Here is a 12535-nt window from a genome sequence, read left to right as displayed (position 1 = left end):
AGATTTATTATGGAACTATGGAGCCTGGCCACTCAACAAGAGGCTCAGTTTGTGTGGCAAAATAAAATTCTAGCCCCCAAATAATTTCTTATCATTTGAGCTCATCCAACACCACAAATACACATAGTGAGCCACTTCTAGCCTAGAGCATACAGCTGCAATAGAATAGCTGAATCTTTGGGTACCATGGTAAGCTATGGTGCAACGAGAATATAGGAGATCACTCCATTTTCTTAACATTACACTGAAAAATGCATTGGAACAGGCTTGGTTACTTGTAATATTCCTAGGCCCACCCCAAAGTGCCCAACCATTGCATGTTGTAGAAATCTCTTCACCTAGCTGCGTTCATTTACAGGCCTTCTCGGACCAGCATCCTCCCTGTTGTTGTTGGACTCCAATTCTCATCAGCCCCACTCAACAAGGCCAATGATCAGAGTTAATGGGAGTTATAAGCCAAGGCATCTGGGAGACCCCAGATTGGGGAAGGCTGTATTTTACCCTATTCATTTGCCCATCCCACCCTGATTTAAATGTAAAGAAGGTATTTATGTCATAGGTCTGTTAGAGAAACAGAATAGTTCTATAATACGGTATCTGGTCACAATGATCCTCATCTGCCATATGTGAAGTGCAAGCTATGCACTAAAATGCTATGTTTTAGTGTTCCAGAAGGGTTAGTGGGCTCTCTCTTGCTGGGGGCCTTCTGGACAGCTTTTTGAAGATGCTGTCTCTGGATTTCCTGCCAGGAGCAGGGAATAGATTATATAGTTCTTTGATTCTACAACACATGTGCTAGGCACTTGTGTGTCGTACAGTACAAGCGAGCGAAGTACATCTGCATTTGCATGCTTGTGCCCTACACATGCAACCACTCATAGATTTAATCTTCGGAAGGAAATTTTCAAAAAGGCACCTAATCGAAAATCTTCCACCCAAATTGAAACGGGACAAACCAAGGGCGTGGCTTACCATACCAAAGACAGGCACCAGAAAATCGGGTCAGCTGCAACCACTGGAGTGTGTGGCTCCACCCCTTTCCACCCCCACCCTCAGAGTTGTCTATAATAGATCTGGAGAACAAAGACGCGTGCTAGGCGTTCGCGTTCACACGTGGGGGCGACGTAGATAAAACAAACCCAGGCCAACTACACTCGGCACCGTCTGAGCGGTACGCGAGGGCGCCTCAAGAAGCCAGGGAATTCACCCATCCCCTCTCCTCTCCGCCCGTACCTGCCGCCTCCTCAGCTTCAGCCACGCCCCGGGTGCGCGAAGCTGCCCAATGGAAGTCGGCGCTTCGAGAGGGGCGGGCAGGGCTGCTGCGGGGCGGGGCTGGGGAGGGGTTGGGTTGTGCGGGTGGCGACGGCGTTGGCCACTCTAGCAGTGTGTTGTGTGTGTGTGAGAGAGAGAGAGAGAGGGGAAGGGGAGGGTTCAATGGGCGGAGGGGATGTGGCGGCTGCTGCGGCTCCTGGCGCCCGAGGATTCGGAGCCGCCGAGAGCGTCCTCGGGCCGGCTATAGGGCTGCGTTTTCTTTTCTCTCTCTCTCTCCCCCCCTCCTCACTTTCGGCCAGTCGGGTAAGGACAACTGAATTCAGCTGTGAACGGCGCGCGTTTGGCGGGGGTTGGGTCTGGAGAGTCAGGTAACGACGTCTGTCAACCCCTTCGCGTCCCTTTCCTCCCCTCCCCACCCCTCCCTCAGCCTTCATTCTCCCCCACACACCCAACACACACACACACACACACACCCCTCTCGCCGTCCTTCCTTCGGTGTTTCTCTTCAGGGCGCACAACTCCCACATGGAGCTGTAGTTGCGCGCCGTGAGGTAAACCACGGGCTGGGAGCGAGTGGCTGCGGGTGAGGAGAGGAGCTGCTCCCACCCCAAACGCCAACCTCTGGGTCGGAGTGCGTCGTTCTGTGGGGCATGGGGTCATTCTTGACAACTTTCTCCTCCACCTATCCTCGGTAGTTTGGGATGTGGGTGTTTTGTTGTTCCCAAACGGAACGCCTCCTCGATTTGTGCCCCTCAGAGTCTTCTCAGATTATATTTTGGGGAGGGAGGGGGCCTTGGCTAGCAAGGGGAGGCCTATTTCCACCTCCCCTTTTCTCCCCCCCCCAGTTTCTTACACCCCATCGTCTTTTCGCTTAGCTGCTACTTAGTCCATTGCGTTCTCCCCCCCCCCCCCGGGCTTTCCTCTGTCTCTGTGTTTGTAGCCCGAGCGTCTCCTTTCGATTGTATTTAAATCCTGGGTATGAGCAGCAGTGGGAGGAGGAGGACGTGCGATTTGGCAGCTGGCTGCACATGCATGGGCCGTTGAAGGGGGCCCTTGACTGCCTGTTGTAGCTTAGAGGGAGGGGAGGGTGGGGGCAGAGCGCGCGCGCCTTGCTAGGAATGCCAGATATTCCTCTGAAGGGGGCGGGGGGGGGCGCTCAGGCACCTCTCTCGCTCAAATCGGGAGGGTTTTTCTCTCTCTCAAGCATATGTTTATCAACAATTTCTGTACTCCTATGAGTTTTGTCACCTCCTTTCTCTTTTAATAAAAACATTGCCAATTCCTTCTACCTTACTTGCTTTAGACTCATGGGGAAAACCTCAGTTCCTTCCAACACCTGTCCTGAGTTCTGCTTCTAATAAAGTAACTCTGAACATGGGTTATGAGAACTGGGCAGTAACTCTGTAGGCATTTGGTGGGTTCTGCGGGGGGAGAACGAGTGCACTGAAGCCAGGGGGACTGACTTCTGATTGAACATGGGAACTTTACATTGTAGAAGATCAGTCCAATATTAACTATAGAGCCTATCTCCTTTGGGGAAATCATGAAATACTTAATTGTCTAGGCAAAGGTTGTCTGATAAAGTGTATGACCAGTGAGATTGAAGTGTTTTAACAAAATCTAGATGAAAGTTTTGAATTGAATAAACCATCTATATCTCAAATCTGAGGTAATAGCTGCAGTAATGCCCAGGGCTGTTTCTGCTGTGTGGTTCTGGGAAAGATAGTTAATGTAGTGTAGACCCTGAAGGTGATTGATTGTAAAACAAGTTTCAAAATCTCAAAACTGAATAGCTGCTATTTTTAATGTTGTCTGTGAGAGTGATTTCCAATTGTGTGAACAGAGTGCTAGACTAGATGGACCCTTGGTCTGATCCAGCATGGTTCTTGTTCATGAGAGGAAGCATTTTAAATATTTGAAGATGAATGTGGCTCTAACTACAAGCTATCAAGGCTTCAGGATACAAAGCTACAAAAGATCCCTGTGTTTAGCAAGTTCTGCTTGTGTCACTTATACTCATTATATTTTAAAAGAAGGAAATGGTTAAGTGGAAGAATAAGATTGCAGAACAGCTTTCTGGCTGCAAAAATGCATATGGGAACTTCGAGAGGTTGCACAAAGCTTTTGCATAACCCAGTTTAAAGAAAACTTCACCTGGGATGATCTTCCCATAGGGTTCAATGAACCACTTTACCTTGTTGACATGGCTTGTTTTCATACTTTCTGGACATTTCTCAGTGTGCAGTATTATGCATGTTGCTTTTAAGCAAAGATTAAGTAGCTGCAAAGATATTTATAGTATAATGCTGAGTGGAAATATTCCATTATCTGGAACACTTCCAATTTTTGAGTAGGAGGAAGGCGACACACATTTTCAAATATTAACTGTAAAAGAAAAGCAATCAAAATTATTTGTTTAACCGTATTTCTTCAGAATATTAATAAGATCTCTGTATGTAAACCAAAATTAGTTGTTTTTCAACAAGATCATAGTTTTCAAGTATTGCCTTGTTTGTAAAACTGTGGGAGATGCACACATTGCAGCATTGACCAATTTGTTATTTACCTGCTGATAACTCAATCTTAGCATCTCCTTAAAATACAAATGAGGTTTATATTTTACTTCACATTTCAAGAATAAAAAATGTTTTAAAAGCAAGACTAGTTCATCTTAAATACTTCACAGTATGTATTAAAATGTTCCTAGAAGAAAACAGTATTGAAATGATTGTGACATATGCACCAATTAATTGAAACATGTGTAAGCAAAGTTCATAATAGTTTGGTTTAGGGCACATTCCTATTGATTGCAGCCTTGATGATCAGAACCCCCTGAACTTGGAGGCTTCTGATCATTGCCTTTCCATCCTCCTTCCCTGCATTTTTCACTAGACAGGTTTTTCCCCCCATCTAGCAGCAGTTCTTCAGAGGTGCAGGAAAGGGGACTGGAGAGGCCTCAGGATAGCTCGTATCCTGACTTCTCCAGTCTTCTTCTTTCCCCCTTCTGAGGTCAGAACACTGTCTCTGACTTTGGAGAGGGAACCCCCAGTATCTCGTGTCTAGGGGCCATAGGACTTGCTCCCTCAAAGATCTGTTTCCCTTCTCCTTAATTGAAACCCACAATTTTAGGTTATTGCAGTTGCTACACATGTTACCATTTTAACAGGTATATATTAAGTCATGTAATGTACCTGCTAAAGCTGTTAAGTCTGAAGCACGTGCATTTTTACTTTGTGTATTCCATGGAAGTATGAGCCCAGACCAGTTGCTGTGGAAAAAGAAGGGTGTATGCTTTAGATGTTAACAGTTTCAGCAGATAACAATGTGACTCCAATGTATACCTTTTAAAATTGTAACTTGAAATAACGCTTAGAAGAAAATGGCTTGATAAGGTGTAAATTTTTAGGGTAACGTCTTGGGGAATAGATTTTCAAACATGTTCTTTTAAGACATTTTGTGAATGTGGGCTATTCTCATTCTCTTAATTGATGAACTTGTTTAATAATAAAATGAGTCCAGCAATTTAGCATTTGATTAATGTTTAAAATTCATGCTTACTTCCATTCCTGTTTTTTCCCCAGCTGAATCATATTTGTATTTGTTTTTCTTTCCTCAGAACAATTTTGCTTGGCAGATGGACCCTAAGTAACACTGAATGTTAACTCTGGAAATTTCATAAGCTCTGCAGTGGCTGGGATGTTGCGACAGAACGGTGGCGGCAACAAGCGTGGTTTAGGATTAACCAAGCTGTCTACCTCCAATTTCTTCACCATCTCTAATTCAGGAAACTGGGGGATGGGGCGCAGCACCAAGAGCAGTTCTCTGAGCAGCATTAGCTCCAACTCTGACTGCTATGACAGCACTGTTGTGGATCCAGAGTACATCATGCAGTTGGTGAATGATGTCAGAAAATTTGCAGACGTTCTACTTTACTTGAAAGAAGCCATTTTTTCAGAAGGTGTGTTCCTCTGGTTTGAAATGTACACTTGTAGCAAATTTCTTACTCTGTAAAATGTGAGACAAAAATGCATAGTAGGAACAGTGGGAAACTTTTCTTGGGTATGTTTGTTGTATACAGGAAGTGGTGGTTTTCACTTTGCTAACTTCCTCTGTGAAGCATTGTGCAAGTTGTTTTGCAAATTGGCACATATGTTAAATTAAAACTCCGCAATGATGAGTTTCTACGTAAAAACAACAAGGGCTGTCTTTGAAATAGATTGTATTAGACTATACCACTAGTGTTTTTTCACCAACTAACTTTTGTAGTTCAGTAGTGTTTTATATGTGAATAGGTTTCCCTTATTACCGTAGTTCTGGCAGTTTAGTTGGCTAGTGTTAATTGCCTGAACTACTACTAAAAGACACCTGAGCAATACTATTTTGCTACTTACTACCAGCAGGTGGAAACAGCAAATTTGTTTGCTCAGATTCGCAACCATTCTTTTGGGTCCTAGACTTTGATTTTCTCATAGGGAGGAAGTAGCACAATCTTTTGTTAAACAGCAGAGAAGGTTTTCTAACATCTGAACTAAATTACATTGGGCTGGTTCAGGTGTACTGCTAAACTATAGTTTAGCGTTACAAAAATGAATCACACTCTTCACACTGCCTCTGATGCAGCTGTGAGGAAGACATTGAGCACAGTTCATCAGGTTTGGACAACATGGAAACTTAATCTTAACTATGGTTAGTAGGGAAAAGCCAACTTCAAACCGTGATTTACAAAACTGGCTTGTTTCCAGTAGCCATAGTTAAGACAATGGTTACTGAGGTTCTGGCAACTGGCTAATCTAAAATGGAAGTGGAAGCTTCAAATCTACTTGCAGCTGTGCTGGAAGGGGAAGGTACGGCATGAGAGCCTGAGGCTCACTGCAGCTCATTCTCATAACACTAACCTGTGGTTTAGCATTATGTCCAAATTGGACCATGATGAGGTTTATCTTCCCATTGTTTTGAAGGATACATAAAGCATTTATCACTAGTTGCTTCCATTCTTTGAATTCTGATGTAAGTTTGTAATGAGGAAGCTGGTTATATTTCCTTCTGCTCATGTCATGCAGTAGTATCAATGATTTAGATTGTGTGACTTAATCTGTAAGACAAATCTGTGGTGACCATATCTGTGGTAACCAACTAAATATCAGTTATTTTCCTTTTTCAAATTGAATTAAGCAGTGTTGGTTCTTAGAAAACAGATTTTGAAGAAATTTGTATTTTTCATGCAATGTTAAGCAGTTGTCCAGAAAAATGAGTGAAGATGGATGATCAGTTAAGTGCGGTCTTCATATGCAAAGAGAAAACAAATTGAGATAGGAATAAATGTCACCTCTACAATATTTCAGTTGTGGCTTCCAGGTGGGAATACTGATTCTTTATTGTATTCTTTGCAGAGTAATAACTGCATCTTTTAGAAAATTACAGAGCAGTCTCAAATACTTCATGGAATATAATATTCATAACATGGGTAAATAAGCTGGTAACCCCTAACCTGGCATAAATTCCTTTCTAGGAATATTTCTTCTTTTTCTGCTTGTGAAGCAGATTTGAAGCAAGCATTGTGCATTTTAGAGCTGTAGTTCCACAGAAGAAAATGCCCAGTGAGTTTGCTTTTGAGCAATCATAGTATATTTTCACTTCTCACACTGTCAATAAGTGTAGCCTTAAAGTTTTGATTTTATATGTTAAAATCCTACTTTCGTGTCAAGGTATGGTTAGTGTTTTTGCCTGTTACACTAAATTAGGCATACTTAACCTTGTAAATAACTTCTAAAATCAGAATCATGCTTCTGAGCGGTGTATCTTAAAGTAACCAACTACTTCAATTTCTAAATAGCTGTAGTTGGGCTGCGTGAAACAGTTGAATGACTCTAATACTATCCTACTGGATAAAGAACAAGATTTATTTGAATTATAATATCCTAACATAAATACTACGTCCTGGTGCACTTCTTTCCTTTTGTAGGACTTCAGAGCTTATAATTAGTGCATACCTTACTATCCTGGGGACATCTGTGCTGTGGGCAAAAATAGTACTACCATAATAAATTCTCCATCTTGTATCCTGAAACAGTGTTCACACCAATAATAACCTACTATTAAAGTGAGAGTCATGTCATTAGAATGCAAACTATCCATAGAGACAAGTTTCAGCCTCTTAGCATATCTGAGTCAGCTATACATGCATTCTCTGCTATACTTGCAGCTATACTCACATTCTCTGCTTATCTGTGTATTGGTTTTCATGAAGCTTAGTTTATAAGCCTATTATTTCTCAACAGCTACAATTCCAGCAACTGCATAGTATAAAATAAATTGAATTACCTGCTTTGTCTAGTACTGGTGTAAGCTCAAGTGTTGAATTAGAGCGATACATATGGGACATTGCCTGGTTCAAGTGTCATAAGAGAGAGCTGCAGGTGGGGAGGTTCTTGTGCTCGTCGTTCCTCTTGTACAGTGACGGTGAGAAGTTTGGAAGCTTTCACCTCAGCTTTTGCTTAATCACAGCTTGTGGTGTCATCCAAACTGACAAACTGTGTTAAATGGTAAATATGGTCTGTTTGAAACCACTGGTTCAAGTTGGCTTGTTTTAAACAACCCATAGTTAACACTAATTGCAGTTTGTTGATGCAGAGGACATAAGTTGTGTTTAAGCACAAGCAGATGTCAAAAGTTGTGAATCTTCCTTGTGGCTGCACAGAAAGGGCTGGAGTAGACAAGCTAAAAGCTTGCTGTGGCTTGTTCTTATGCTAAACTATAGTTTAAGGACAGCCTTCCCCATCCTTGGTCCTTTCAAATGTTTTGGACTCCATTTCTCATCAGCACTAGCCAATGGTCAGGGATGATGGCAATTATAGGAATGGATGGATCAATCTATTTCTGTTCTTACATTTTACATGTATTCGATCCATTCTGACTTTTCAGCAATCCGCAATGAAATCCAACCATAAGTCCATTCTGTCTTTTAAATTGTATACCATTTCCCTTAAAATACACTTGTACACAATTCCTCTGAAATATTCATTTAAAAATATGTATTTTAAATTAATGAAAATTTTTGTTTCCTTGTGCCTTTATGAATGGCAATATTCCCTGTAGCTGGAAAAAGTACTTCTAAAGTTTTCGTTAGTTATATTTATATTCCACCCTTCTTCCAGGTAGCTCTAATCAGTGTTGTAGTATAACAATATAGTGAGGTAAATTTAGAGTGAAAGGTAGTGACTTCATTTAGTGAACTTAATACCAAAATAGGGATTTGAGTATTGTTTTTCCTCATTCAAGCTTACTACTGTGCTTTATGTATTTTACTGGTGCTGAAGGCTCTTGAATAAACTGAGTAGTGGTGGAAAAATAGGGACAGGAAGTTCCAACGAGTTTAACTATTAACTTCAATGGTTTTATGTTTTTTAATTCTAGTCTAGTGAAATTAGGTTAAATGTTGTTTGTCCTCAGCTTTTCGGTATGAAGCAGGTAAAAAATCTTATTCACTGTGGTCTAATGCTGCTGAATGGTGTATACAAGTGCATCCAATGGATTTATATGCTGATCAACATGTTTCTCATGATCAGTTTATTAACTGGGTTTCTTTAGTCGTGTTAATATTCCCCACTAAAAAGGGTAGAAGGTAAACCTACTGATCACTGTGCTTGGATGTGACCTGATGTTACCATAAATAATAATCAATTTTGCAGTTTAGCAAAATTGTAATGTTGTCCTGTTCTGCTTTCCTATGGCTATAGCATTGGAAATAGTGATTTGATGAGGCAAACCCCATGTTGTTGGAGCTTTATAAGATACCGAGGTTGTGTAATACAGTCAGACTATACAGCTTTTTGGTATGCTTCATGTCACTCAAAATATTACCTCGGTAATATTAATCCGGGCATAGAGAAGCATTAAAGCAAGGAAAAAGGAGGAGTACATACACTGTTTCCTGAATTGTATGTTTTTACGAACGTTATCAAAATATTTCTGTTTCCATCCCTTCTTATGATGCTGGTATCTGCCCTTGAAGGGCTGTTTCTAAGATGTGGGGTGTGCCCTCCTGTAATTTCCCCTGCAGAAGCCTGTAAAGCCTTGTTTTTGTTCGCTTGTATCTTCTAGGTAGGGGTTGGCAATCTATTTGCCCCCAAGGGACACATGTGGTAGGCATAGTTCCCCTGCCTCCTGTTCATACACACTCCTTACAGCCTTTCCTCCCCTTTTCATACATACACATAACACTTTTCTTTCTCTGTCTCTGGTACACACAGACTGTGTCACGTATACCTTTCCCGCATTCATTCATTCATTCACACACACACAATTGTTCATTCATCAGAAGGATTAGTCTTCCCTATATGCCATCTTCCCCATCTCAGTCATGTTCCCCCAAACCCTTTGCTCAGCTATTTGGACTGGTGAAGCGTGATTTGCATGGGGAGGCCAATGTATAAGAAGGCTGAACCTGTGAAAACTGCACTTTTCCCAGCCTGCTGAACGGCGGGCTTGGAGTGACAGGCAAAATTTGGTGGCAGGAGATTGGGCATCTATGTTGGCCAGTCTGAGGGCCTCCAAGTGCTGTATGCAGCTGTGGATTGCCTACCAATATTCTAGGTAAAATATATAGGGTAGGGAATGTGAGGCACTCCAGATGTTGTTGGAGTGCAACTCCCATCAGTCTTAGCCAGCATAACCAGTGGTAAAGAATGATGGGAGTTGTAGGCCAAAATATCTGGAGAGTGCCAGGTTGCCCACTCCTGGTATAGTTTATTTATTTCTTTATTGCATTTCTATACTGCCCAATAGCTGGAGCGCTCTGGGTGGTACACAGAAATTAAAACCATTCAAAGTATAAAACAACAGTATAAAACCATAATATAAAAGCTCAACCAGATAAAAACAGCAGCAATGCAAAATTACAAATTTAAAACACCAAGTTAAAAGTTATTTATGGACTGTTAAAATGCTGGGAGAATAAAAAGGTCTTCACCTGGCATCTGAGAGAATATAACGTAGGTGCCAAGCGAACCTCCTTAGGGAGCTCATTCCACAGCTGGGGTGCCACAGCAGAGAAGGCCCTCCTCCTGGTAGCCACCTGCCTCACTTCCTTTGGCAGGGACACGCGGAGAAGGACCCCTGAGGATGACCTTAGGGTCCGGGCAGATACATATGGGAGGAGGCGTTCCTTCAGCTAGCCTGGCCCCAAGCTGTTTAGGGCTTTAAATGTTAATACCAGCACTTTGAATCGGGCCGGGACCTGGACTGGTAGCCAATGAAGCTGGAAAAGGACTGGTGTGATGTGGTCTCGACGGCCAGTCCCTGTTAGTAAACGGGCTGCCCTGTTTTGTACCAGTTGACGTTTCCAGACCGTTTTCAAAGGCAGCCCCATGTATAAAGCATTGGATAACTGTAGCTAGGCTATCTCTGTCCAGATAAGGGCGCAGTTGGTATATCAGCCCAAGCTGATAAAAGGTGCTCTTTGTGCCTCAAGTGACAGTTCTGGATCCAAGAGCACCCCCAGACTACGGACCCGATCCTTTAGGGAGAGTGCAACCCCGTCCAAGACAGGGCAAACATCACCTCGCCGGACAGATGCATCACACACATCTAATTTACTATATCAATTATATCAATCTTGATAAAGAAAGTCAAGCCTACTAGATCTATCCATGGTCCACAAATATGGTTGCTAGTGATAGCCAAAAATGTAATTTTAATCAGCAGAGAGCAACATAGGGAGATAGTGTGTGCCTCTTTCAAAATGGCAGCAATCTTGGGCTGGGATGCAGGAACAATGTGATGGGTTGAAGGCTTACTACAAATACATACATCCCCTGCCCACCATTCCTCTATAAACCCCGTCACCATGCAATGGATCCAAAGGGCCATAAATTGCAGCTGTTGAACAGAAAGCATGAATGTTGAACCTTGCTAGCTATTAGAAACAATGGTTGGCTCACAAGCCTATCAAACATTAGTGGTTCCCTATATAGTCAGCTGGAGAATTGCCTGTGGATACCATATGTTCATGTACATGTTAGTAAAATGTCAAGGTCTGCACAATCTTTTAAGTTCAGATGTCTAAACTACACAGAATACAATCTCTATCATAATTTTAAATTATAATCTATAATCAAATTCTGTTTCCAGTAAAATTTATGTAATTGTTTCAGTGACTCAAATTTTGTGCTTAAATCTATCAAAATTACTTGCAAATTACATGTAATGTAGCTGATAACCTGTAGTTCCAATTAACTTTTTTGTTAAGTCTAGCTGGCTGACTTAAAGTTGTGACCACATCCCTTCCCCCTTCACATACTCTGCATTCCTTCAGAACAAATGTTCATTTGTTGCTATAGTGTCAAAGATCAACAGTTGGTAGGGATATGTTTCTTGAGCAAGTGCATGAGAGTGTTCAAAATCAGCTCCTACGGAAGAGCTTTAATTTTTGTTGACTTAAGTTTGTTTTTAAACAGTTTTATTATTGGAAGAAACACTTATATTTTAAGTCTCATTACTCCATTGTATTATCACTTTTACATTGCAGCAAATACTGGTCCTTTCTCTTTATTTTTTTTAAGATGAATTAAATAGAACTGAGAATTACATTAAAAGTTTATAGTCTTTAGCTCCCACGCCACCCACCCCCCAAAAGTTGTCAGTTAGACATCTGAAACATGGTGCACTCTGAGGAGTGGATTTGTTTTTATTTGTGTCTGTAGTAGTTATAAGGCATTTTCAACTCGATTGAGGAACTCTGGATGTTATCTATGCAAAGACCTTATGCAAAGTCTTAAAGTCATGGCTTTAAGACAATTTTTATGCACTTTTACTAAGGATGATATCTCTCTGAAATAATCTCTGTTTAACTTCTCTTCAAATATAAATACACACTTAGACACTTAGGTTAACTGACTTGGGAGCAAACCCCATTAAACTGAATTGAGTTCACTTCTAAGTAGACACATTGGATTGTGCTGTTAGGGAATAATCAAGCTGAAACTAAGTATTTTTAAATTCTACTGTTTCAGGAGAAATAAAAACACTTCTAATTCCCCTTTAGAATGATTTAGAAGTAGGGCTGTGCATGCCTGTCCCCGCCCCACTCTGGATCCAGAGCGAGATCCAGAGGTCCAGAGCAATATTCGGATGCCATTTTGCCCCCCTTTCCCACTTACCTGCCTCCGCGCTGGGCAGCTTTGGATCGATCTGGACCTCCCCCGATTCACTCTTGAACTGGGTTTAGGAGGTCCAGATTGGCCCCCTTCGGATTCGGGGATCCGAA

General features: G+C 41.8%; 1 protein-coding gene across 3 annotated transcripts in view; it reads left to right on the top strand.

Moving 5' to 3' along the window:
• The first annotated feature begins 1452 nt into the window (after window positions 1-1452).
• The window catches only part of ARHGAP29 (Rho GTPase activating protein 29), a 73958-nt gene continuing 62875 nt past the window's right edge, over window positions 1453-12535 (top strand). Inside the window, exons 1-2 of one of the 3 annotated variants that reach the window (XM_063135996.1) lie at window positions 1453-1575; window positions 4889-5230. In XM_063135996.1, coding sequence (XP_062992066.1) covers window positions 4969-5230 — 262 coding nt within the window. In that variant the 5' untranslated portion in view covers window positions 1453-1575; window positions 4889-4968. Of the gene's footprint in view, window positions 1641-1801; window positions 1824-4888; window positions 5231-12535 lie in introns of those variants that run through there. The other 2 variants (XM_063136005.1, XM_063136014.1) reach the window with 2 other exon arrangements.

Source organism: Elgaria multicarinata, chromosome 1 (genome assembly GCF_023053635.1).
Source record: "Elgaria multicarinata webbii isolate HBS135686 ecotype San Diego chromosome 1, rElgMul1.1.pri, whole genome shotgun sequence".
In the NCBI taxonomy this organism is placed as follows: Eukaryota; Metazoa; Chordata; class Lepidosauria; order Squamata; family Anguidae; genus Elgaria; species Elgaria multicarinata.
Note: the sequence above shows the minus strand (reverse complement) of the source record. Positions and strands in the feature narration are given on the sequence as shown.